The sequence below is a fragment of the Gobio gobio genome (assembly GCF_949357685.1).
Source record: "Gobio gobio genome assembly, chromosome: 1".
In the NCBI taxonomy this organism is placed as follows: Eukaryota; Metazoa; Chordata; class Actinopteri; order Cypriniformes; family Gobionidae; genus Gobio; species Gobio gobio.
The window spans coordinates 35,467,812-35,495,176 of NC_137097.1; the positions used below are offsets into that span (position 1 = coordinate 35,467,812).

The 27,365-nt window shown below is 40.5% G+C and overlaps 2 protein-coding genes across 7 annotated transcripts in view; one reads left to right on the forward strand and one right to left on the reverse strand.

Annotated features, from left to right (window-relative positions):
• Positions 1–13,960, forward strand: part of helz (helicase with zinc finger) — an 85,849-nt gene extending 71,889 nt beyond the window's left edge. For all 6 annotated transcript variants that reach the window (XM_079832801.1, XM_079832802.1, XM_079832804.1 and 3 more), the window contains 8 exons: positions 5,218–5,396; positions 5,598–5,805; positions 6,160–6,242; positions 6,460–6,922; positions 8,270–8,501; positions 8,877–9,387; positions 11,374–11,602; positions 13,440–13,960. In XM_079832801.1, coding sequence (XP_079688927.1) covers positions 5,218–5,396; positions 5,598–5,805; positions 6,160–6,242; positions 6,460–6,922; positions 8,270–8,501; positions 8,877–9,387; positions 11,374–11,602; positions 13,440–13,810 — 2,276 coding nt within the window. In that variant the 3' untranslated portion in view covers positions 13,811–13,960. The remainder of the gene's footprint in view (positions 1–5,217; positions 5,397–5,597; positions 5,806–6,159; positions 6,243–6,459; positions 6,923–8,269; positions 8,502–8,876; positions 9,388–11,373; positions 11,603–13,439) is intronic.
• Positions 13,961–18,383: 4,423 nt separating this feature from the next.
• cacng1b (calcium channel, voltage-dependent, gamma subunit 1b) lies at positions 18,384–26,853 on the reverse strand (the record flags this gene model as incomplete). Its single annotated transcript, XM_079833444.1, has 4 exons — positions 18,384–18,616; positions 19,681–19,818; positions 21,676–21,750; positions 26,613–26,853. The coding sequence occupies 4 exons, from the start codon at positions 26,851–26,853 to the stop codon at positions 18,384–18,386; spliced, it is 687 nt and encodes a 228-aa protein (XP_079689570.1).
• Positions 26,854–27,365: the final 512 nt, after the last annotated feature.

A 27,365-nucleotide genomic window follows, 5' to 3' on the forward strand; every position in this document is an offset into this window, starting at 1 on the left:
CAAACGCAGGCTTTTTCCTTCATTTTATATTTTAGACATTCATTAATTAAAAGAAACAATGAGGTGTGCAGCGCTGGTGGAAACAACATGAGACTATGACAACACGACTGTCAAGACGGCTCGCAGTGTTTAGAGTATCGCCGCAAATGAGTAAAGCCAGCCAACACGCAAACTGCCGAACCTCTTAGATGCTCAAAAACACAATCATCTTCATTAATGAGACTCAATGCTCTTACAGTGCTTAGGTCACTCGTTCTGATATTACGGTCTTTGATCTTGAAATGAGCTGATGAATAGCCTATAATGCAGCTCATATCTGTTGCTTTCGTTGACATGAACTCCGTTAAATGTGCATATAGCGCAAGAATTGAAGATCGGATTTATATTAATTTTGCGGAGAGGTGTAAGTTAAGACAACCTGCCTAATTTTTATTTATTTCTTTTTGAACACGTTTCCTCAAAAAAAAAAAAAAGTATTATAAGCAAGACAAGTTAAGTGTTGATTTAAGAGGATAAATGGATCATGTGTTGTTAACTCACTCAGTTCGCTTGGTTGTTACTTAAAAAAAAGAAAACTTTAATTTAACAATCAAAAAAATGCTTTAAACATTTTTCTAAATTAACTTAATAAAGAAACAAAACGAAATATAACTACTTTGACATTAAAAACAAAACTGAAATATTTTAATGGCTGCAACAATGTGTAATAGGGAGGAATGTTTAATAAAAAAAAAGGTTCTATATGGCACTAAAATAAAAAAACAAATTAAATAAAAAATTAATTAATTAATTAAAAAAACACGTCACGTCACTTCATTTTATTTGTTTCATTTGCGCCGTTGCGAGCAGCATCAGCCTCAGCTTGTCAAAAATGCCTTTTTACTGTGGTGGTGGTGGTGATAGTAGGCTTAATGTTTAAACCAACATTGTGATGCTTGAAGTGTTTTATATCTATGGATTTCATTACAAGTAAGACAAGTCCAGTGTTGATTTGAGAGGCTAAATTGATCCAACATGCGGTTAACTCACTGTCAGCTGCTGGCCGCTTGGTCATTACTTTAAAACAACTAAAACTTTAATTTAACAAACAAAAAAATGCTTTAAACATTTTTCTAAATTAACTTAATAAAGAAACTATACGAAATATAACTACTTTGACATTAAAAACAAAACTGAACTATTTTAATGGCTGCAACGATGTGTAGGCCTAAAGGCCAATTTATACTTCTGCGTCGAGTGCACGCAGAGGGTACGGCGTACCCTACGCATAGACGCGTTGGATACGCCGTACCCTACGCCGTAGCCTGACGCGCACCTCTCCAAAAATGTAACAACGCGTCAATTCTACGCGGACCGCAAGCGCTGTGATTGGTCTGCCAGAACCCTTCCCTCAGGTCAATAAATAAATAAAAAATCTGCGATAGGAGTGTGTGTGTGTCCAGAAATTGGATGATAGTTCCTTACGTCTGCTATAACACACTATTTTGCAGTCCAGCGATTCTTTATGGTAGTAAATAAATACATAGATCCGCTGAATATAGTTTATTTATTTTCTCATTAAAACCAAAGATGTTAATCAGTAATTGTATATCAAGAACAGGGACACATTAGGGTATATTTCGTGAATGAAGTCTCCGCAACAACAATCGCTTGCTGAGCCACCGCTGCTGAAAACAGCGGCCACGAGCTCCGCATGGTTTCACAAATGCATTCCAGCGCCAGATCGCCTTATTTAACTTTACTAATCAACTAGAGGTGCTTAATTTGTATTAGATACAACAACTCAAGCTGCAAGAAAAGCCGCTCTCTCACTGCTGCTGATATTCCGACATGAATGTACAGATTCTACACATCAAGCTGCTTCTTCTTCGGCCGTTCTCTTGATTACACCAACATGCCCGAGGACACTGCCTTCTAGTGTCTGCATGTGGAATTGCACATTGACGCAGACAACAGCGCAGAAGTATAAATGCTCACGACGGCGTCGGCTACGCGCGTAGCCTACGGCGTACACTACGGCGTACACTCGACGCAGAAGTATAAATGGGCCTTAATAGGGAGGATAAAAAAAAAATAAAAAAATAAAAAAAAAATTCACGGGACTCGGGCCGATAGTTTTGGTAAGCTGTAGGACACGGCCAGGCTCGGGTCTAAGACTAACTACAATTAAACAACTGAACGTGCCACTCGAGCCAAACTAACGGCCGTCTCAGCACATCAGCAGCAGCAGCAGCAGTCAGATAATATTCTACACAAGAGCGAGGAGCTAAATTACAAGATGATCGCGGAATATTTGGTTGTAAAGCGTAATGTAAAAGCGCCTACTTAAGGGAGTTTGTCATTGTACTGTTTTGTTGCTATGTTTTTCATTATAGAATAATAGCTAATGAACCCACAATTCAAGCAACCCGCCCCTGAATTGGCAAACCGAAAGTAAACGCGGCGCAGGGCTGCATGCGTTCAGCCGCTCAGCGCACAAGCACAGCATTGAGGGAAACGCTGAGGGAACATTTTTTCACCGTCACATCCCTAACGTATAAAAAGGATAATACATTTTGATTATATTATTCTATTTTCCACAATGTCAAACGAACGCAGTTTAACCCAAAATGCAAGCTCAGACATGGCTTCTGCCACATAAGCTTGTGCAGTTGTGCGCTCTGGTGCACTGAACACTAAGAAGAAGCAAATATATTTATTAAGTATAACGAGGCTATTAAAATGGCTTGGCTATAAGATAATTGAAAAAAAGTATTGTATTTTATAGTGATTTTATAGTGTAAACATATGCAAGCGCGAATGAGAGCCGTTTTGAGCGGGATGCCAGGTGTTCACGAAAAAACAACAACAACGAATATTCGAATCAGAAATTTGAAAATCGAATACCAACCCATCGAACGAATATTCGAATATTCGAATATTCTGGTCCAGCCCTAGTTATTTCCATCAAGAGGTGCATACATTTTTGGTCAAGATCTTGACCAAAAGAGTAGAGCACTATTCTTAACGAAACCTGAGAGATTTCTGTCTCTCCATTGAAAGTTAATTTCAACTTTCAAGCTTTAAAAATGTCATAAAAAGATCTCTGAAGAAATCTGTATGAATTAAGCAGCTTTTTACAAATATGGTAAACTGAAGCTGGAAAGTGAGTTGCCGTTTATGATATTTGATGTGCTCCGTGTATGTGCGTTCATACATGTGAATAAAAACCTAAATTAAATCTGTTCATCATATAAAGTTATCATGTCTCTTCAGAGAAGTTGGATTAAACTGCTCGATTCATTCAATGTCTTTCAACGTACTATAGTGGTGTTAAACCTGTGTTTCGGTACTCACTTCAGTTTACCCCTTTAAAATTCACATTGAGTAGTTACCTGGAGAATGTGACGGAGAGGTCAGGAGCTTTCAGCCCCTCATGAAGGAGATATTTCCACGGTTTTTGACCTCTGGTTGGAGAGTTTGAGGATATTATTTGTGTGATATGACAGTGCTGTCAGTACGAATCAAGGCCATTAGTTTGTAGAGTGCCGCTTTAGTGAGTGTCGAGGCAGAGAGAGAGAGAGTGAGCAAGAATGAGAACAGAGGAGTCAGAGAGACGAGATCAGTGAAGTGGATCCAGCTTCCTTCCAGCCTCACTTCTTGCCCAATCAAAACACAGATAATGTGTGGCGGCAGGGCCAATTCTCTCTGAATTACTCCCTTGGATTGCCGTGTGTGTCTGGGCAAATGACTTGAGCCAGGTCGCTCATGAGGACATTTCGGGGTGGTTGTAGCGTAATGATTCTGGAGCTTTTAACACACTGGTTCTATCTGAAGCAGGCATGACCCTGAAATTGGGACAGATTAGGGTGTATCAGGGCGTAAAGTTTCACACTAGAGATTTTAGATCACACCACAAATCATTATTGGGTAAATCTCACAAAAACATGTCAAGAACATTCATCCATCCATCCATTTTTCAAACCGATTGTCCGATGTAGGGTTGCAGTGATCCTGGAGCCTTTTAAAAAAGGAGCCTTTTTCTCTCTCTCACACTCTTTTTTTTCTGATATTGGGGATGCAATTTGACCTGGGCATTTTCTTTTTTTTGATTTAGTGAGATTCTACCAATTAAAATTTATTTAAACTTCATTTACAAACTTTCCATCTGGAAATGCACAAAATGTATGTTTTATGGGAATGCTGTACATTCATCTCTTATCAAAAATGAGTGCTAAAAGATTGCTGTGAACGATAGATATAGCGATTTTGAATAAAAATCACTGAACTAATGAGACTTGGAGCAGTGTTTACTAGAATTATTAAATAGTGCTGTCACACATTTGCAAGTATTTTTTGCCAAGACAATTGGTTTTGACAACATAAACAACCATAGCCATTTTCTGTTATTACAATTTTCTTTTAGTGTAGGGGACAGTAAAATATGGGTTTAGGGTCTAGCAAATGTGTGAATTGGAGGGAAAATATTTAGGTATTTTATTTCCTCATTAGTGTTCTCCAGGTTGCTAAGTTGCAATTCCTGCTCTACTAAGGTTGGGTGTAACAAACTACATCATGATACAATAGAATTCACACTACACATACTTTGCTCAATAATCAAAAACATTTTTGAGCAAAAGAGCAGTTAGAAGTGTTGTCAGAGATGAGTCAGGCTCCAGTTCTTTGCCATTCTAGCCTGACAAGCCAGACCCACATCAAGGGTCTGGGAGCACCATTGGCAGGGCTCAATCCGAGGGGTGGGATAATCGGTTGTCTTTCAGATTCCCTCTGCGCGCAATAGGATAGCGCTACAACCAACCAGAGTGCTATCAGTGGTGAGACAATGCGGTCCCATGCGTTTTTCCACCAGCGAAGCTAGTTTATAGATAAAACTTTTGCTATCTGGTCGGCAAAACTCAGAACACATCATTATTTTTTAAGAATGACTTCAGTGCCGTTCTTTCACGCGGAACCGTCACAATTCTGCCATCATTATGTTAACCCCGCCCACCAACTCTATACACGATGTGATTTGCCAGACTAGAGTTTGGTTTTTCAAGCTTGCAAGCCAACAGAGAATTGCTAGACGACCCTGGCTGCAAATTACATTTGCTGCCGCTAGGGTGCGTCTAGATTTCTAGGCTATTGCCATCCAAGAGTGTTAATGTAATATTGTAAAGTATGATATAGCATTTGATTTCTTTAAGTCTCAGTTTTGGTTGATTTTTGTATCTTTAGTTCAGCCCAGTGCCGCTGTGTTGATGGGGAACCCGATTCAGGCCTTTACTCCACCAGGAGCAGGAGCTCCAGCCTCCGGGAAATCACCAAGCCCTGTTCAAAGAATCGACCCCGCAGCCAGCATCCTTTATGTGCCCGCTGTCTATGGGGGCAATATGGTGATGCCTATGCCTCTTCCGGTACGTACTGGGCGTACTTTACTTACTCTTCAACATGGGTCATAATCTGTCTTAATCATGATTTGAGGCCAGACATTTCCGCCTATTCTCATGTTCTTTTTACTGTTGGTTGAAATTACTGTTGGTTCACATCCATCCACCATAAATGTGTTTCCTTGAACATCCTGTACACTTGTATCAACCTCACCTTCTCTTCACCAGTTGCCCTGGCCCGGCTATCAGAGTCGTTTCGCTATGGATCCTCGCATCATGAGTCATCAGGCTGCCATGGCTGCATACAACCTCAACCTGCGGCCAGCAGCCAGTCGTGCCTCACCTGTGCTGTATGGGTTCAGTCACCCATCTCCTTTGGGCCTGAACCAGCAGCCCACCTCTGAGAAAGATCTCCTTCAAGAGCCCAGTGGGAATGGTATAACTCACAACACTAGTCTCTTTCATTTTAACAGGACTGGTAGCTCAACTGCTGCATGCCAATAGCAACACCAAGGTCATGGGTTAGAAATGCACTTGCACTGTGGGTGGGAATCAAATCAGAATATTCCTTTAAAATGATATATTTCATGTCAGATGTCTTTGCTTTGGCTGACAGTTCACATTGTACCTTTACACTTGCCTTGACACACTACATTGAGAAAGTTTTTTTTAGCTTGGTAAACTCTCAGGTTTGAACTTGGTAAACTCTCAGGTTTGAACTATCTTATATGGCTGTTGGTGAGTCTCTGCTTTTTGGGTTGTATTGTGCTGATTTGTTGCTATTCTTTAGGGAAAGTCGACATTAATGGAAAAACAGAGCATTGTAGGCTGCTGACACCCGAGAGGAAAGGCCCCGAGCTGAAGGAAAAACAGGTACCATCCATCCGCCCGTTTCCTTTTCGTATATATCAAACCCAGTTTAATCTGAAATAAATCAAAGGAGCCACCCACTATGCCTTCCCACAAGAACACTTGTAAAATGGACCATCTATCTTCACTCGTCCCCTGCATGCTCAAAACACTTCAGTTCTCCTACTCTTTTACACCCTCCATTAGAGTCGCATTTTGGTAATGATTGTACTTTCTACAGGGGGAGCCAGAATCGGTGCATGACAAGAGTCCAGAGCCCCAGTCCAACTTGGGTTTCCCCAGCAGCCGCCTCATACGCAAAGACCCACAGGCCCAGAGGGCCCTCAACTTCCATATGGGCCCCCCGCATCCCGGCTTCCCCCCTCACCACGGAAATAGCCAGTTTCCACAGCAGTATGGGCTCTCCCGACCTCCCCTCCGAATGCAGGCCCCCATCCACCCTCAGGCCTCCTCCTTCCCCCCGTCGTTCTTTAGTGGGCCTCCAATGGCACACCGTGGACTGCAGTCTCCAGTCATGGAGGGCCTGGAGGGTGGGGATGGCTCGATGGGAGCAGTTCCAGGTGGGGTGGCTGAGGATATGAAGGGTGTGGCGAGAGGCCTGCCCCCACAGATGCACCAGCAGCCCCTGCGCCTCAACAGCTTTGGAGAAGAGAGTTTGGACTCTCTGTTGGGCGATACTCTGGGTAAGACTGCTTCAAAAAGATGTATTATTTTCTTTGATTTATTGTGCTCTACTGTCTGTTCCCACTGCTTTCTGTGTCACAGTTTTGAGTTTTCTCTGCCAACAACTTTGACAGTTTAAGTTTGGTCCATGTTCCAATCTTTCAGGCCTCTCATGAATTCCACAGTATTGTGCCCAAAACATTTTTTTATGAAAAACTTTAAGAGAAATCTGAGCTCCTTTACACAGCCAACCAGAACAGAAAAGCAACACACTCAAAACTACTCGGAACACATTATAAACCGCATAGTCTACATTTACATGCAACCAAATAATCCGTTACTAATCAGATTGACAGCTCAATCGGACTGAAAAGCCTTCATGTAAACACCTTAATCGAGCCGATTAAGCTCGGTCCGAATTAAATTTCGATCGGATTGGAAGGGGTGGTGTAGAACTTTCCTAATCCGATTGAAAGGACATGTATACACTTGATCGGATTGAAAACCGAATCTAGAAAGTACAGCACGTGCAATGACGTAGAAATGGCATAATGGCTTTTTTAACAAGCTGTCGTTATGAATGAAGTGTCATAAATGACTGTCTTGATATTTATGTGCCCATCGTCTCCTAATTAGGACCCAAATTGGAGTTAAGTATTAAGTCTGCTCTTTAAAACAAAGACGGGATGCGATGGTTGGAGAATAGTATGAGTAAACAGCGGGAAACTCTGTATATTCATGCAGTGTGAGCATGTCAACAAACCAGTTCCGATTTGAAGCTTGTGACATAAACGTGCACATCAACCCGATCACTTTATTTAGTGTTCACGTAAGCACTATTATCTGATTCGTAAGTCAGAATGAATTAATTCTGATTGAAACAAGGTGACCATGTGATCGTAGCCATAGTAATGTCCATAGAAAGTTTCCAGAACATCATAGTGGCCACGCCCTTGGAATTACCTTGAACACCTTAGCCACTGCACACCAGCGTACTAAAAAACACTCAACACTTTAGCAACCGCATAGCAACACCCTGGCAAACATCTAGCAACAACCTGGAAAGGTTGTAGTACATCTAAGAGTGACGGACCTTGAACATCCATAGCAGCTAAACACCAACATACTAAAGACATCTCAAAACACTGCACAGCAACACCCTGTCAACCATACAAAACATCCTTGCATTAGATAATTATTGGCATAGTGAACAGTTTTGTGTTGTTTAGACTTGGCGTCATCAGAATCCCTGGTTAACCTCCTCTTGTATGCGTCAATCTGCTGAAATGGTCATGGTGGGGTTTGGTAAACAGACCTTTTGTGTTATCGCAGCATGTCACAGGGCTTTCTCTGTTGTGTTGTCACAGATGGTCAGGCTTCCTCAGGGTTGGATGCTCTGAGCCAGCAGCAGCAGCAGGCTCGTGTGGGACAGTGGGGTGAACATGCTCCCTTCCTGCAGACTGGTGTGGCCCCCTTCCCCCTGGCGCAGCAGTTGGCCCATCTCAGCCAACCGGGTCTGCGGCTCCCCCAGCAGCTGCTCCGAGCAGGCTGGGGCCTAGGCCCCGCAGCAGAAGAGGAGCCGAGACCTGCCGTGCCCAGGTTAGAAGACTCTTCATTCTGCTTTGTCCATAAAATTTCATATGAGAATTTGAGATGGGAAGAAAACGGTATCAATGTTGATCCCCTGTGTTCCCCTGAAAAAGGCGCTTGCTCGCAAAGCAAGGTTTTTCAGGGGGACGCTGAAGTTTTGCGAGCAAACACAAACGTTCCTCTGGAATACAAAAGTTTAGCTAGTGAATGCAATTGTTGTTATATATGTATATGTGTGTATGTATGCGTGTGTGTGTGTTAAAAAAAAAAAGTACTTGAACTTGAGTACAGAATTTTGTATATTCTACCCACCTCTGACTATGCTGTAAATAGTAAGCTAGTATTCCATTCTGACCATGTGAGTTTTATCTTCCCTCTTTCCAGATATCCCGGTCTGTTGCGCGAAATGCTCCCTCAAGAGCAGTATGAGCAGCGGGAGCCGGCTGAAATGCCCCCTCCTCAATCTCGCCTCCTTCAGTACCGTCAAGTCCAGCCCCGAAGCCCCGGAGACCTGCCATCTCTCTCTTCCTCTGCTCAAAATCACACCTCCGGACCCAGTCCCTTCCCAGCTCCGGCTCCACCCTCCTACCCCGACACCAGCCGAGAGCTGCCCATGGGCGCCCAGCCCTTCCAACAGCACCAAGCCTTCAATCAGGCCTCCTTCTCCCTGCCGCCCGAGCACACAGCGGGGCCTCTTCCGGTCAAGTACCTCCTTCAGGAGGCCCACTGGCCCCACCCTGGCCTACCCCAGAGCCACGTGCTGGGCCACGGCATGCCCTTTGGCCTGCAGGCGATGGCGCACAGGCAAGAGCAGGGCCCCCTCACGCAGCTGCAGCACCAGCAGCAGAAACAGCAGCTCCAGGCCCCACAGAACACCCTGCACAGCGTAGAAGAGGTGAGGGCTGTCTTTGGTCTGTTAAATTGTCCTCACACTTCACTCACTGCTTTGCTGTCTGCGGGATGCTGTTTAACTTCCTTGGGAAGTTGGTGCACATTTGCATGAAGTTGAACTCAAATTCTCTTTGTAAATGAACAAATATCCAAAAACCACTAGAACAATGTTATATATTTTGTTGACTTGCGTATTTACATTATCATAAATGTTTCCAAGAATGTTTAAATCCAGATTAATAAGCAATTTTAACCAAGGCACAGACCGTGTCCGTGCGTCACCTATCAATGACGTCATACCAGCATGACCCTCGAATTCTGGTTTTATTTTGTAGAAACCATGGAAACACCAAAGACGCTTTAATATATGATGTGTTTTATTAGACAGTGTGAGAAACTGTTAGGACACATTCATCAACAGAAAACGAGTCATTGTTCTATAGCTCAACACAGTCAGTCTTATTGTTTAAATCTGTTTTTCTTGATTTACTACGAGTACCATGTGTTACCATGCCTAATATCCATCTAGCTACTGCAGTGCAACAAGTGTCTCATAGTAGCCGCTGAACGAATGTACAGAGTAACATTATAACAACTTTAAACACTAAAATGTGTCTAATATGATAAAACAGCGCTGTGTTACCCCACATACACATGAGCGTAAGAAGCGGAAGCATCATCTGTGGCTTAATAAAAGCTCTGAGAAATCAAGGTGTCTGTCATTAACCTATGCCTTTGTTTTGAATAAGTGACCTCTAGCAGTGAAAAATGACATACTGTGGCTTTAAGTCAGAGTTTTTTTAATGGGTATTTGGTTAAATGTCTGAAATAAGGTCTGTGGTGAACACTAGCTCAATATATTTTCATATATTACTATACAACATAAAATACATCAGTAAATGCCCTCATGTGATCGTTACTTGTCTTTGTAAAAGGCGGTTTACATCAAGTATAAGTGAAATTTAAATTCAAGACACTAAAATCAGATCAGACTGACTAGAGTTGATTGGAAATGTATATTGTGAGCGTTATTTGTGATTGTAAGTGAATTTGCTCGTATGTACTTGATCTTATGACACTTATTAACTTAATCGTTAAAAGATTGCGATCTTGATTCAAACTCCCACACAATCTTATTCCTAAATGACAAAAATGTACCTGTGTTTATTAAACCTTTGACAAGTACAATCACTGCAAACATTAAATGACTGAACATTAAAACTGCTCTCTCTGGATCAGAAAGCAGATCATTTGAATATATGAAACCGCTTCACAAACAGTCTTTCCAACCACACAGTATCATCATTTCTGGGTTGCGAATATTCAAATTACCACAGAAGTACTGGGATAAATGTTTATATTTCGGATAAAACACTGATGCCTACAGCAGCGATCAAAATACAGTAAAATCACCTTTTGAAAGTAACTTGGCACTTCAAATAAAGACTACACCAGTAGGTGGCGACAAGTGACTGTTAAAAAATGTATTTTTAATTGAATCATTCATTCAAGAGATTCATTCAGAAACGCTGATTCGTCCAGTCATGAAACTAGTGAGTCATTGGATTATTCAAACTGTTTTGTTTTTTTAAATGTCCAATTTGAATGAATAATTTTAAATAGACCACAGCGATTAACGTTTTATCAGAAATGTTTACTCTAAAATCGTAATTTTCTCTAGTAAATTACTGTGTACATCATGTAGAAAAAAGCTTAGAATATTGCTTTAAAATGACAATAGTTACACTTCTGTTATTTTTGGGACTTCTGCTGGTACTTGTGTGATTTGACATATAGAAAAATAGGCTGAAAATCGACAACAAATAATAAAAACCATGCCTGAATTGGACTGCATATTTCTGGCATTCAAATGAACTCATACTGTTTTTGATGTTTCAATCAAATGTTTTGACGCAAATGCACCAAAAATTACTATCTCTTTGATTGCATTAGTTTCTGCCTATTCCCACGCTCATTTTCTGTCTCTTAGTATGAACCACGGGGCCCTGGGCGGCCTCTGTACCAGAGGAGGATCTCCTCCAGCTCCCCCCAGCCGTATCCAGACAGCCTGGATCCTCAGGACCACCCCACACCCTCCTACAGATACCCCTCAGCAGACCTATGGCTAGGCAGCAGCGGGCCTGGCCCGAGCCCAGCTCCTCTCCACAACATTCCATGTAACGGAGCGAGCCACCTCGTCCCTCACAGGGAGGTTTTAGGTGCGTTTCAGTGACCTCTGCATGTGTATAGGATACATAGTTGTGTGATGTGTGTAATGTAAAATTTGTGTGGTTTGTGTAAGTGCAGTTACTCGTTTAACCAATAATATTGGATAATGAGGAAATTCTCATCATCCAACCCACCTTATTTTTAACGCAAGAGACATTTGTAACTTAGGCTGTGTTCACAATTGGCATGTTTGATTCGATAATGAACAAAGAAACCCTGGTGCGATTGCTAGTGTTAGTGCGGTTCATTTGAATAAGTGTGAACGCATCCGAACGCTGGTGCGCATCAAACAAGAGAAAAGATGGGTCCCGGCCTGCTTCCAGACGAACTCTAGTGTGGTTCGACCAAAATATGAACGCAACCCAGAGCAAAGACATGTAAACTAACCAAAAACAGGACATGATGTCACAAGATGTGACCCTAAAAAGAGAGAATGCTCATACACACCTCTTTTTTCTCATCATAGTCGCGAGTTTGCCTATCACAGTTCGGTATAGATCTCCTCACAGCAGATCTTGGTTTGTGTGTGACGGAGGGATTCCTGACACTGTTTGACTCCTTTACACATTTTATAAGCTCTTCATTCTCAGCTGGTCAGAATACCATCATATGTTGCTAGGCACATACAACTAGCGCATTTAGCCCAGAATGGAAGTTTGGTAAGTTCAGATGCTAAATATGTCATAAAAGCCGAACAATCAGGAGAACACTAGGGCTAGTCCGAATACCATTTTTTGAGCTTCGAAGCTTTGGTAGTAATCAACATCGAATATTCGAAGCTTCGTAGGGAAGGAGCTGAACATATCCTTCTCTCTAATAAAGGCTGGAATCTGGAGAAGCGAAACAAAATATAACTACTTTGACATTAAAAACAAAACTGAACTATTTTAATGGCTGATTTTATTGTGTAAACATATGCAAGCGCGAAAGAGCCGTTTAGCTGGATGCCAGGTGTTCGTGAAAAAAAACAACAACGAATATTCGAATCACAAATTTGAAAATCGAATACCAACCCATCGAACGAATATTCGAATATTCTGGTCCAGCCCTAGTGAACACATCCCTATGCCTTTATGCTTGGTGTTAAAATGCCAATGTGAACGCTAAGCAGACCAGGACTAAATGTATTTTTTGGTCTGGACCAAAGGAACCAAGTGAACTACAAGTGTGAACACACCCTTAAATGTACGAGGCTTCTAGTGTTCGCTTCCAGTTATTTTAGGTGTTCAAAAACAGTCCATTATGTTGCAAAAGGGTATTCGTTATCATGATATTTTCTTACCAAAATCATAAACTGGTTTGTGGCACAAAAGTTTTATCGTTTACTGCACTTTTTTTATCCTTCATCATTTACCTATATTTTAAATAAATGTATAGTTTTGTTAAAAAATATTAATAAATGCTATAATATTATATAACTAGCACTAAAATAACACTGGTTGTGCTGATATATTCATATACAGTATGTAGCAAAATATTGTTCATTCTTTTTCTTACAACATTGCAAACTAGTTTCAAATTATGCCTTATGTCTTATTTTACCGAGCTTCCTAAAGATCGGCGTGTCATTCACACAACCCACCATTGAGTTTATGATGTAGTTTTGCATATTCCATAGAATCCACCTTAAAAACAGCATTTAGCCACTTGAGAAATGTCTGTACCAAGCCAAATGCAAGAAAACTCGTTTAATAATGAGCAGTAATGTTATATGTCTGTATCTGTGATCCCATTAACCCCTGTACTCATCATATGAAATGAATGTTATAATCCACACTTGACATTGTGGTGTTGAAGTAATAACGTTGTGCACTAAATGTTCCTCAGTTTCAAAGGCGATGAGTGTCGTGGATGAGCACGCCAAGGCCGAGTGTCTCCAGCAGTCTCCTCACCCCGCGAGCGCCGCGTCTCTCCAGCACCACGGACAGTTCCCACCCCTCATGCCCAGCAAGCAAACCCCACCGGACCCGGGAGGAGGAGGAGGAGGAGGAGGGGGCAACACCAGCCCAGGGGGTCCCCAGGGGCCCGGCAACTCCAAGCCCCCAACCATGTCCTACGCCAGCGCCCTCCGAGCCCCTCCAAAGCCCCGCCCGCTGCCTGAGCAGGTCAAGAAGAACAGTGACCCCATCTCTCTGTTACAGGAACTTAGCATAGGCAGTTCAAACAGTAGCAATGGCTATTACACGTATTTTAAGTAAGTCAATATATATATGAACTATATACACCTGTTAAAAAGGAAAACGGTTTAAAAAAAATAGAATAACAATCTTAAAAAAACTATAAAAATGTCTTTTGATTTTGTGGAATAGTTAGACATTTTGCGTTTTATTATTTTTTACTTGCTTTAGTACTAGTTGGTTCTTTTACAGTTTGGCATCTGTGATTTTACAAACCGAATCAGCATATATATATATATATATATATATATATATATATATATATATATATATATATATATATATATATATATATATATATCATGATATATATCATGAAACACCAAAACATTTGGGGGAAAAACGTTTAAAAAAATCAATAACAAAAAAAAAAAAGAAAAAAAGATTTATGGAAAAAAAGATTTTTAAAAACACCATGAATTGGCTGACCACTCAGCTGCCTGTCTTTCCTGTAATTATGTCCGCTCTCTTCGCATCCACTCCCAGAAGTAAAACTTGTTAAAGTGATTTTTTTCCCCAGCTGGCATTTTTTTATGATGTTCAGTTTCTTGGTGTTTTCTTGTGCTTGCAGCTGAGTGGTGAACCGACTCGGATAAAAAAATATTATAAAAAGTTGTATAGATGTAGACAGACTTTTCTCAAACCTGTACATATGAATAAATGAATACATGAGATGACGATTGTGTGCTGCTTTATTCTACTACCACCACTTTCACATGTAGAATGTAAAAGGCAAATATCAAACCTTTTTATTATCGATGAAATGGGGCATCAGAACATTTTTTATTATTGTTGTTTGCAAATACATGGAAAGATGCCAAATGAGCGAATTTTCAAGGAGTCTGCTTGTTATTTGATGATGCGGTGGAAATCAAAATGCAATTTTATTAAAGGTGCTGTCGTTAAAATTCTTACACATCTAGCGGTGAGGTTGTGAATTGCATCACCCACCGCTCACCCCTCCCTTACGAAGCACATAGAGAAGAGCATTGTAGAGCAGTTTGTCCGTTTAGGGCTACTGTAGAAACATGATGGTGCAAAATGGCGACATCACTGTGTAAGGGGACCCGCGGTGTGTGGAGATAGAAATGGCTCATTCTAAGGTAATAAAAACATAATGTAAGGTATTTATACACCACTGAAAACATAGATATGTATATTATATTGCATTTCTGTCAATAAATCCTCATAAATAGCCTACTACACACTGCACCTTTAAGCAACACCTGATCTGCATACTTTAAAAAATAATCATTATGCAAGCTTTTTAATGTTATTGGTACTGGAACAATGTAGAAAGCAAACAAACGGGTAATTTTATTGAAGCTATCAACAGTGAAGCATACTAATTTATTTGTATTATGGAAGTAAATTAGCAGTAAACATACAGAAAATCAACATTTATTATTCTGTTCATTATTTGGCCACAGCACAAAGGCCTTCTGATTATTTTTTAAAAAGCTCTTTGTTTTGACTACTGCAGCCTCAAATTGTAAGTTGTAGTTCCCCAATTTGGCTTTTTGAAATTTCACCTTACATGCAGAGTGTATTACGGCTGTTTGTGAATGTAAAATGTCTGCGAAGGTAAGATCAAAGTGTACAACAAATAATTATTTCGATTCTGTAAACGATATATGCAACGTTTTTAGGAACTTCCGTGATAATTTAAACCCACAGGAAAACGTCTGGAAATGCCACTTGGTGTGCCTGTATCTTCAATTTTCTGAGGTAGCTGTAATAGTGTAATACTTCGTTTATAATCAGAAAATAGTCTGGCCTAGCATTAGTTTAGTTATTCAAAGATAAAACGAGATGAAATTGACATTTTAAATTTGAGCGTCGTGAAAAGAACAGCTGAGTTTTCACACTTTCCCTCTCCGATTACCGACAACGAAAGCAATGAATCGTCTGTTTATGTTAAGGTATGTTTTTTTTTCTTTTTTTTCTGTTTAAAAGGTGTGACTCTCCACTATAAAATGTGATTGCCTATCTTCCAAATATTCTTTCTTTATTAATAATTAATGATTAATAATAATTTATTAATGCTGGTTCTCTTTGCCCAACGTGATACAGCAACCGCTTTAATACGTAAAGTTTAATAAAACATTGAACAAGTAAAGTTCAGCCTTTTTAACACTGATTGTAATTACACGAGACATGCTCTACATATTTCATACCTTTCTGATGTTCATTCATATTTAATGCTGTAACTAGTAGTAAAAAGGAAGATAATTGTTTGGTGTGTATATTTTTACTTTAGTAATACATTGACAGATTGTTTAAGCTGAGCCTTTTTCATATCAAAAGTACGGAGCTCCTTAAGGGACATCGTGGTGGAAGTAAATGAGAAACTTTGCCTTCGATAGCACGTTTTACAATACCTCAAGAAACTTTGCGTTCACACTCAAAGCATTCCGTTTTGCATTCGGATAACTTGAAAAACTTTGCGTTCACTTGCAAAACATTTGCGTTCCCTCGAGAAACTCTTTGCTTGCAAACCTATGTAACTGTTTGCATAATGCCAGCCTATAGTCTTCATTGGCTGCCTGCAAGCGATGTCTACAGGCCTGGAAGAGTTTGGTTTGTGTCGTTGACATGCTGCGTAGATGCTGTTTTCTCAAAAAAAAATCCACTTTGATGCACTTCCAAAGGATGAGTGCTTGAATTGATATGATAAAACCGATGCCATTGTTACTGTTTGTATCACTGTGTATTAAGCACTGAGGAAGATGAAAACCGAAATGCAGGTGGCAGTGTTATTTTAAACTGTGGTTCACAGTATTTCTACAAATTCAATATACTCAAGTACAACACTAAATCACAAAGATGTATAACAAAAAACGCTCACTGAGTACCCATGTATATGAATTTATGTATGAACATTTTGTGGATTTCAGTCCATCTATTAGTCCTTGATAACATAAAGCAGATACATACACATTTCAAATCCTCCCTCATCTTGGAAAATGGACCAAACATACAATCAAATGAGATTGAAAATGTCTCACCCTTTAAATTATGCCTCAAACTAGCAATAGCAAGTAGTAAATCATGGTTTGAAAGGCTATTGGCTATTTTAAAAAAGGACAAACTCCAGCATGTCCTGCCCCGACTTCCTGTTTCAATAAAACATCAACAGATAAAAATGTTAGTGGGGGTTTAACAGTCTTTCTTGAGGCAGATCATTGAGATTCAATCACTCAAGAGCAGGAGGTTCAAGTGTGACACAAGTAAAGGAATATATCACAGCTCAAATTAACCTGTACTAGTGACATAATTGGATTACCTCACTTTAAAGTGCAATCTCTATTGCTGAAACTGATCATACATCACTGGATATCATTGCTGATCCAATATCAGCACATTTAATGTCACCGTTTCAGGAATGACAGATTGAAAACTTGTAAAAGTCCCTAAATATACATTCTAAGCTGTCTCATCTATTGCATATAAGCATTAATGCAGCACATAAATATTTTCAGATTACTGAATACAATAAAACATACAAAAATCATGTTAGATATTTCATATAGAACTTAAAGGTATTGTTCACCCAAAAATGAAAACTAGCCCATGATTTACTCACCCTCAAGTCGTATATGACATTCTTCTTTCAGACGAATACAATCAGAGTTATATTTAAAATTTCCTGGCTCTTCCAAGCTTTATATTGGCAGTGACTTTTTGGGTCGTTTTTGAAGTCCATAAAAGAGCATCTATCCATTATAAAAGTAATCCACACGGCTCCGGGGGGGTTAATAAAGGCCTTCTGAAGCGAATCCATGGGTTAAAAGAGCGATGTATAGGAGCATGGCATGCTTTGACGCCTCTCATGGACTGGGCAACAAACTCAAGCCCTTTTTGTCTTAAATCATAATCCTTCGCCATTTCGCCTTAAAAATTCTTGTTTTAGACTCTAATTCATGACCAGTGTTTTGTTTTGCTCTATCCTCTGTGCTTCTGCGTTCTTCAGTATGCATGCGTTAAGGGTCAAGGGTTACTCTTTTAGTGCAAGTCGACTTGTGTACCGCTGGCCACCGGAAGCTAGTTATTTTAGTCTATAAAGTTTCAGATATGGATATTTTTCTTACACAAACGCGCCACTTCGCTTCAGAAGGCCTTTATATACTCCCATTATAAAGCTTGGAAGAGCCAGGACATTAATATAACTCTGATTGTGTTCGTCTGAAAGAAGAATGTCATATACACCTAGGATGACTTGAGAGTAAATCATGGTCTAATTTTCATTTTTGGGTGAACTAACTTTTAATGGGATAGTTCACCCAAAAATTTCAATTCCAAAATCATTTACTCACCTACCTTCAAGTCTTTTCAAACTTGTATAATTTTTTCTGCGGAACACAAAAGGGGAAATTTTGAAGAATCTTTACAAACGTTCGTGTTCCACAACATTTTTGGATAACCTATCCCTTTAAATAATTAGACGTCTGCGTCAATGCTTAGTTCAAAATATCAATGCATCACTATCATCATCTATAAATGCAATGCATCAGTGCATCTCATTGTCATTCACGCGGCTAATATGTCTCCTGTGTCAGTTGAGTTGCGCTCTAACTCTGCAGCGGACGCTATACTAGTCTATGGAGTCTGGGTCGGCATCCATGCAGGTCTCCCAGGGGTTTCTGGGCATTTGTGGCATGGAGATGATGAGGAGGCTGAGGCCACTGAGGAAGAGGAGGGTGAAGGCGGCGCAGGCGCAAGCGAAGGACCACGAATAGTGGTACTCGATCCATATGGTCTCGTCGCTGTCAATCATGCGTTTTACCGACTGCCTCATGACCTCCACAGAGATGACGATACACAGGCCTGTGAGGGTGAGCAAGGTCACAGAGGTTAAACGGGGAATAGAGATGGTGGTTTTGTGCATGGTGTCTGTGGTTTCTAGACTATTGATTCACCAGCATTAACTTACTCCGCCCTGCTAGTCCTTTAATACGAAAAAATGCTCTCAACTGTGTTGACCTGCAGGACACTTGACTTGACCAGTTGGCATAAATGTATGAAATTCACCCTTGTGAAAAAGAATTGTGCTTAATTGTATTGAATGTGGACTTGTAGTGTACTTAAGATCTTAAAAGTTTATTTTCAGAAAAACTGTGCTTTCATATAATATATTACTGAAATAAAAGGCCGCTTAAGTTCACTTAAAGACTTTAACACTTAAGTAGACTTTTAAAAAGAGCACTTAATGTCAGTTAAGTACATTTAATTAGGGTTTAGTAATCTTGTGTTGTGCTTTACTGAAGTACACTTATTTTGATCTGTTGATAATCAAGTACTTGATTATAATTTCAAAATATATAATTATAAACATTCTATATTATATTTATAGTTAATATATTTTAAAATGTTGCAACTTCATTACAAATGTTTAATTGCAAATATATTCAAATGCATGACATACAAGTTTCAATAAAAATTACATTAAAGTATATTTTAGTTTAACATAAATGCTTGTCAGTTCTTTCTGCAGTAACTTTAACCATAACTCTTAACTCTTAGTTCAGCTATCCGCATTTAATATGCATTTAAATTATAATACATTTTAATTATAAATAACATGCATTCAAGTGTCTGAAAACATTACATTCAGTTCACAGCTCTCAATTCTTTTAAACTATATGCTAATTCTGTAATAAATACTCTTTTTTTTTTAAAGTATACTAAAGTGTATTTCTTTTTCACAAGGTCAATGAAAACAAAAAGTACTTTTGTATTGGTATTGTTTGAACTATAATGCATAAAAATTGGACAAAAGACAATTATGGTATTACCATCAGATACCATTACTGTCCCGTGGTACTAGAAGTCATACGAAACCATAAAAAAAAATGAAAGAAAGTATAAACTCTGTTTAACATTGTGCTTACCTGCAAAAGCAAAGAACATGCCAGCTGGTCTCAGTAGGTAATCTCTGCCCTTCCCAAAAGCCCCCAGGAGGCAGAGACTGCCCAGGGTCATGAAGGCCAAACTGAAGATGGCGATAGCAGCAGCTGAGATGTTGTACTCTGACAGAAGAAAATCACTGTGAGTCTGAGTGTGGGTCAAAGCAAGAGACCAAGCCGCCTTATGGGATCTAATTGAATCATTATTATTAAATCATTCTTTTAGAACATATCTTCAATTATTCATTCAGGCATAACAGAGAATCCTGTCTCTTTCAGAACCCTCTAATCTGCAGACTTCTCACGAGACTCTCCTCATAACCCCCAGGGCCGTAACCACCATAGACAGTCCCCCCGAATAATTCGAAATGGCCAAATTACCACCCCAACTCGCAACCAAATCATGGACGGATGACTTCATCTACTCGGCTAATTCAGATTATCTGGCTAATCAGTCTGACCTCTAGAGTCTAGACTAATGTTGTCTTTAACATCATTAATTAGTAATACAGACAGATCAATAGTGTGAATGACTATTGACATTTTAGGACGTGGCTCAGGATGCGCGTCGCATTCGTGCTTTGCTTCACGTCTCCCTGCATTCAGCACATTATCAAATTCAGATAAGGCTTTATTCCTCTTTAACTCAATGACCGAGCTAGAGCGTGAAATAGCCAAGATACGCTTTGCTCAAGTAGGTGGAAAATGTAATGCCAATGGCCATATTTGGTTGCCAGATTTCACTGCCTGTGATCGGTGGAAATTATGTCTAACTGAGAGCGACACATTTCTAGTCTTAACGCGATGCTTGATATATATATCTTATCTTATACTAGATTATCTTGGAAGAGGTACTTGCTTATGCAAAACGGTTTTAGTGTTCCCAGCTAACAAAAACATTGTGCTAACATTCTCTTTAAGTTATGAAAATGTTACTTCTGAATGTTCTTTTTAATGTCTAAACATTTATTTAAATGTATTTTCTTGGTTACTTGAAAGTTAAAGGAACATTCCATTTTGAAACATTATGCAAACGTTACTTTTGGTTGTTCTCTGAATCCTGAAACAAGAAGTGTAACATTTTTTAAAAATTAGACGCATGTCCAACTAAACCGTTTCAGAATAAAGTTCCATGAACGTTGCATAAATAATGATTTTGTGAAATGAAATCAAAATTTAAGTATTTTGTCTTTTAAATGTATAGTCTTATTGTTATCTATAAGCTAATGTGCTCCAAAACAATGAAAAAAATTGTATTTAGAAGATTTAAGCTTTCGAAACTTACAGTCCCTCACTTCCACCAATATGGATCAATGATTTTGATGACATCTCTGCACTTCAGCTTCTCATCAGATTTTCATTCCAATCAAATGCTCTCTAGAATCTGAAGCCCCGCCGCCTACATTATAAATAGAAGCTGCAGCTGAAATCGGTCACTTGTTCACATATTTGGCTATTTTCTACATGGTGAATGGCACAGCGCACTATGTAGGGTACAGGGAACGATTCAGAAAGTGTAAATATGCTTTCCATTTGGGGCAAATGCGCGAGTTGGCGCAGACCACAAAACGTATCAACCCATTGAATTCTACACAGAATGCTGTATTTCAAAGCGATATGGAGGAGAAACGGTTCGAGATTAGGAGGAAACTGCTACTTTGCCGAGCTTAATGGCTCTGGCCGATCTGTGATAAACTAAATGCTTACTAGCCTCAATTAAAAAATAAGCTTGTCCCCAAATCTCTTTCATATTCTGCTCTCTAGATATGGTTTGGGTCACTCCTTCAATGCAAGTTCACACGATTTGTTTGACATGTATCGAGCAAAAATTCCTGTCTGTTGTGTAAACTGCAGTACACAACCAATTTTATTTGGGTTCATTCGAATTCCAAATTCAGTTCTTATCCACTCATCTCTGCTTGGTTTTAAGTGGAAACCTTTGCAATACCCTCACGGGATTTCAAAGGCGGAAAACCTTACCTTTCTGGGTTTTTACTTCAAAAACTTCAGCCTCTTCCCCTGATGTGAAGTGTTTGAAGTACGAGCAGTTCTTGACTGCAAAACAAGATGAAAACAGTTATTGTAGCTGAGGGTTGCAGGTGCTGCCGTAGCCTGTCATTACGATGCATCCAAACTACCAATGAGCCTGCTTGACATTTTCTCCAGAGACCATAGCCGGGTGCTCAAAAACAAGCCAGGCATTCGTGTGTGTCCATATAATGGATCATGCATTCTGAGTAATGTGCAGAGGGCATGTGATTTCTATGCGCAAGCTTTCTTGCTGGTATTCATGTATGCGTTTGTTTTGGACAGGGAGGCAAATTAGCTGATGAAATGTCACAAGCTTTGTTGGCCACCATTATTTCGCCCTCCCTAACTTGACAAAACAACACTTCCCTAATATTTGCCCTTTAGAAATAAGCTTCTCGCCCATGTGTTCATCAGGTTACAAGTCCGCAAAATGAGTCCTTTGTCTCGTATATCCCAGGGCAATGGGGAACGTCACATTAAATAAGACTTCATACGGTAGGAAGGAACCTCTTCTTTAGATTAAACTCGTAAAGCAACCTCAGCGTCCCCTGAGCCGGGAGAAAGACATGAGATTGGGAACTGACAGAGGAGCTGTTTGTTACGCTGGACCAAGAATCTCCACCACAAGTGGGGGGTTGGGGGAGGCCTATGTATAGGTTACCTAGCAACAGGCTGGTCTTAGCTTTATTAGTAAAAGCAGACTGACTGAGGAGAGGGAATGGGATGCATCGTGCCATTCTGCTTTAGACCATGATTTACTCAGCTTATTTGACTATTTCCATCCCAGGCCCTTAGTGCAAGCTGTTGTGGATGAGTTCATCTCACAATGGGCCTCTGAGAGCCTTTCGGCCATAATGTTTGCTGCTATGTGTGGGCTAATACACGTGTTGGGTCGTGGTCAGTTGTCTGGGCAAAAATAACTCTGTGTTAGCATTTCAATACCCTCATCCCACGATGTGAGACTTGATTTAATTGCGTTTCAAGCCCTTTGCGGCAATAGAGGGTTTGAGTGTGTTTCGCTGACGTGCCTCTATGTTTTCCAAGCCACTGAATGTCTTTTCATGTCCTCTTCACCTAGCGGCGTTCATATATTTGACAGAGATTTACAAGGACAGAGCGATCACGAATCGGTTTCCAGATAAAAATCCCCCCCGCAACTTATCGAATGTGAGACCTGTGCCATGCACCTTGCTCTGCATGTTGGCAGATCTGTTTTTCAGCATGATTGTAACTAAAAGAACAGAATGAGTCTTTTCACTTCAGCGGCACCGCCGTGCAAAATGAGGAGCCGAAAATAGCGATTTGGGGCGTATCATTGACCTCGCAAGGTTTGTTAATGGAAGCACTTATTTCAGGGAGGAGGTCGATTGCTGGGTTGCAGTGGTTGTCATTTAGTTTTTTTAAATCTTGATTAAAGCTCGCTCTATTTCGTGGCTCATGCAAACAGACCATTGGGCTTGACAAGTTGCCTTTAGTGTGGCTGTGCTGTTTTTATCCCAGTAAATATGGAGCAGTAGCTCAAGAAAACAGAGATGTCCTCTTTTGTCCACTTGTAGAGTGACCGTTAGATTCTGGGTCAATGTGAGAGGAGGAGGACACATTTAAAGCAGATAACCTGCTAAGGGTGCACATATCTGGGTCGCACAAGGGAAGTGGCTTCCTCCGGGGCTGCCGTGCCTTTGCAGAAGTTTGGCTGACCAACAGAGAAAAAAGCCCCTGCTACACAAAGGTACTAAAAGAATAGTCAATCCAAAAATAAAAATTGTGTCATTACCCTCATATTGTTCAGAATGACCTTCTCTCTTCATTGGAGAACAAAAGAAGATTCATACTGGATCTTCACTCAGCTCTTTTTCATTCACTGAACACATACAGTGACTTGGGATCATCAAACTCCACAAATCACAAAAGAACAACATTTAAGTTTCATAATGGTTGTTCATTTGCCACATGTGCTGTATTCCAAGTCTTTTGAAGCCATACAATAACTTTGCTTGAGGCAAAAACGGACGTTCATATTCTTATTCATTGAAAATCTGCTTTTGGTAACAAGACATGAGAGAATGTTGTCCGGTGTCCTCCCAGACAGCAACATCGTGTCGGCCCAGATCCGGTCCACATCTGGTACGCATTGAATCCACATGTACCAGATGTGGCCCGGATCTGGGCCGACACTATTGTTCATACACGTTTTGAACAACAGGGGTGGGTAAGTAAACAATGACAGAATTAAAAATTTTGGGTGAACTATCCTTTTCTTTAACAATTAAATCCTATAATACTGTTTTGGAATCCACTGTGGTTCCATTTTAAAATTGTTAAATTGGCTTAAAATGGTTATTTTAACATAATCAACTCCACTGGAAGGATTGAGAGACATTTTAACAGTGTGAAATGCTAGATTCCCTTGAAGAACTTGATGAGTCTCGCCAACACTCATAGCTCTTCTTATCCCTGTGTGAGAAGCAGGCCTGGGAGTAAAGCCAAGAATCATTGAGCAAGCAGTAATATAACTGCTTAAATGCTATGTTTTGGCTCATAGCTTCTTCTGTGCATTTCAAGAGACTATCTAAATCTAAGCACTCCTAATGCAGGCAATGGTTTTTGCAGGGCAAGTATGAACTGGGCCACAGCTTGTCTCACGGGACGTCACTTTAAACGGCTGTGCTCTGGGAGGTGCCTGTGGAGCCTCAGGGTTAGGTGCTTTCTAACCCTTTCCAGGACAAATTCTCCCACTGGGCCAGGAATATCAGTAGGTGTCTCCCAAGACTGCAAGCCACCACCTGATTGAACTGCTTATCTCCTAATGGTCTAAAGTGAGAGCTGTGGGGGTTGGTAAGAGCAAGGTTATGCTGCACACTGGTAAACAGTCCTGGTACTGTGCAGTCCCCAACTGAAAAATCCAGCATTGCTGGTCACCAGTATAAGGTATGTTTTGCATGCTGTGACTAGACAGGAAAGGTGGTTGCTGGTTTGCTGGTCCCGAGTTTGGGTGGACCAGCTACTCCAGTTAAGCTTTGCTTGATAACAGCATGACTATGCTGGTCCACCAGCTAGACTAACACTACACCAGCTCTAACCAGCATAAACCAGCTTGGACAAACATGGAAATCATGCTGGTTTATGCTGGATTTTACAACAGGGAGTGTCATACAGGAAATGTTTGATGAACCACAGATTTTGTTCATTTTGACTGATGTTGACTTTGACTAGTAATCTGAGCTCAGAAATTAGATCTATGATGGAATAATGGCTAATCCATATGTTATTGATAGTCTTGCATAGGCAGATTATTGACTATTGGCATAAAGTCTAGTACACACTGCAGCTTATTCCAGTCAGGAACCACCCAGTCTTGGCTTATTATTGTTTTTACATGACGTTTAGGGGTGGCTTCAATTAAAATACCCCTGAAAGTAAAGCGCAATGCATAGCTGTACTTAAGGATATCTTATTTACTTGCTACCAAGTCTTGACCTTTCAAAGATCACAGCTCAAAGCAACTAGCTAAGCAAGCAAACCTTTGACTCCTCCTCCTCAGAAGTTCTCACTCTAGCACCTTGGAATAGTTCTGTAAAAATTGGATTCCCGGAAGTTGCGTAAAGCCATACAATCAGATTGGAGCTTGCTGCCTTAAGAAATGTCTTGCCATTTTGTGTGAAATACACATCAGATGATTGATAATCAGGTCCATAAATGGTCCAATGCCTGATGCTACATGCTGGATGACGAGATCTAGTGCTCTGTAATAGCCAGTTGTCAACACTTCTATGATAAGTAGCTTCGATGGATGATTAGGGTTTAAATCAATTGAAACTGCCGGCCGCTGTCCTTCTGCCATCAACATCCATAGTCGATGTGAAATCTTGGGGCTTTGCTTGAGGATGAGATTCTCCCCAGACATTCGAAAGAGCACATGCTGGGAGTGATCTCTCTGTTTATCCCCACAGGTCTTCCTGAAGTGTGACAAAAAGAGGATGCTGGTTTCACTGCCCCCTCCATCAAATAGGTGACAGCCTGTATCCAATGACCTATTCATTCCACTTGTTTTTGTTGTTTCAGTGCCCTCTCTTCAATCTATCCTCTCAATACTTTGACCATCCATAATACTATCATATGTTGTTATATTTGTATATCTATAACCTACCATCTGTATTTCTCAAGACTTAAATGTTGACATAAGTATGTTTGCAGAGTGCAGTTGACGGTTAATTGCTAGGAACAGAAGGTTTCATGGCAGTTATTCAATGTTCTGTCAATGAATGCACACAGTCTTTACTGCTAGAATTGCATTTACTTTTTCATACTCGTTTCTTCTTCTCCTCAATTTATTTGACCTCATGAGCTTGGGGCGCAGGAATGAAATGAGGCTGATCCATCCCTATAGAGTAGCGTAAAGAACAGTCGAGTTATTTCCCATCTCCCACAGGTAGATACAGCTCATCTGCCTTCCATTAATCCACATATCTGCTGATAAATCATCTTAACCTATGTATTATAGCCTTAAACAACCCAACGACATCATAAACAGCAACTCAGCACCTGTTCAGTTCATTAGCAGCCTGGTCACTGACCTCACTCAGCAATTCAAAACAGCGCAATTAAAATAATGTACCCTTAATTTGAAGAACAGACTCCCACCCATAGCGTGGGTTAATGTATAACTGCAGAGCTCTTAGAGAGAGAGAGAGAGACTTTTCACCTTGAACATTCTTGCACTGCGTGTAGGCTTGGCTTCTTCTTTCATTTACAAAACTTAAGATGAATGAGGTGCTCTTCCAAAAACTTCACGTGGAAGACAGATCCATGCCTTTGGGCTACATCGATTGGACATGTGCTAATGGCGTTCATGGGAAATAACTTACAGTAGACATGAACTTCCTTACCTCCTGGCAGGCTGATAGGGCCACAGCCTTTGCCCTGAGGGTCTTCCTCCACAATGAAGATACTCTTTTTACACAGTCTCCAGAGTCCAAAGTGGGCCGCTTCGCAGGTGGTGTTGAGCTGCTCCACTCTGGGACTCAGAACCGCCCAGTGGTCCGTCACCACTGCCGCTAACATGGACGAGATGCCAACCAAGATAACCAGGAAGGTGATCTTCACCTTGGTCTTCTTGTCCTCCAGCATGGTAACCGTTGAAGATAAGTGAGCTTTGAGTTTGTGCCGTAGTTTGAAAGTGCCTCTGCCCTTGAATTGATGCTTTGGTTTCGTTTACTTCTCAGACAACGTAAAAGTCGCACGGCAACTCGCTATCTCTTCACTCCAGCCCGCTGTCCACAAATCTCTGCTTCTGCTTGGGAAAAGAGGCCAAATAATAGTGCCCTAGTTTTCTCTCTCTCTCTCTCTCTCTCTCTCTCTCTCTCTCTCTCTCTCTCTCTCTCTCTCTCTCCCCCTTCCTGTAAGACAGTCATTTCGTACGGTGAGCCATGCCTTTAGACCTGCCTTCATGATGTAGGCAGAGAAAAAGTTTATTAGCTAATATTGTAAAACCCATAGCATTTAACAAAACTGTTTTGAGAAGCCATAGAGGACATGTCTGAATTTGTATATTGGCTAACACAGGACATGTGATCACTTACATAATAATCAATGGAACTGTCTACACCAGAAGAACCAGATGATGGACGCCATGTCTATTT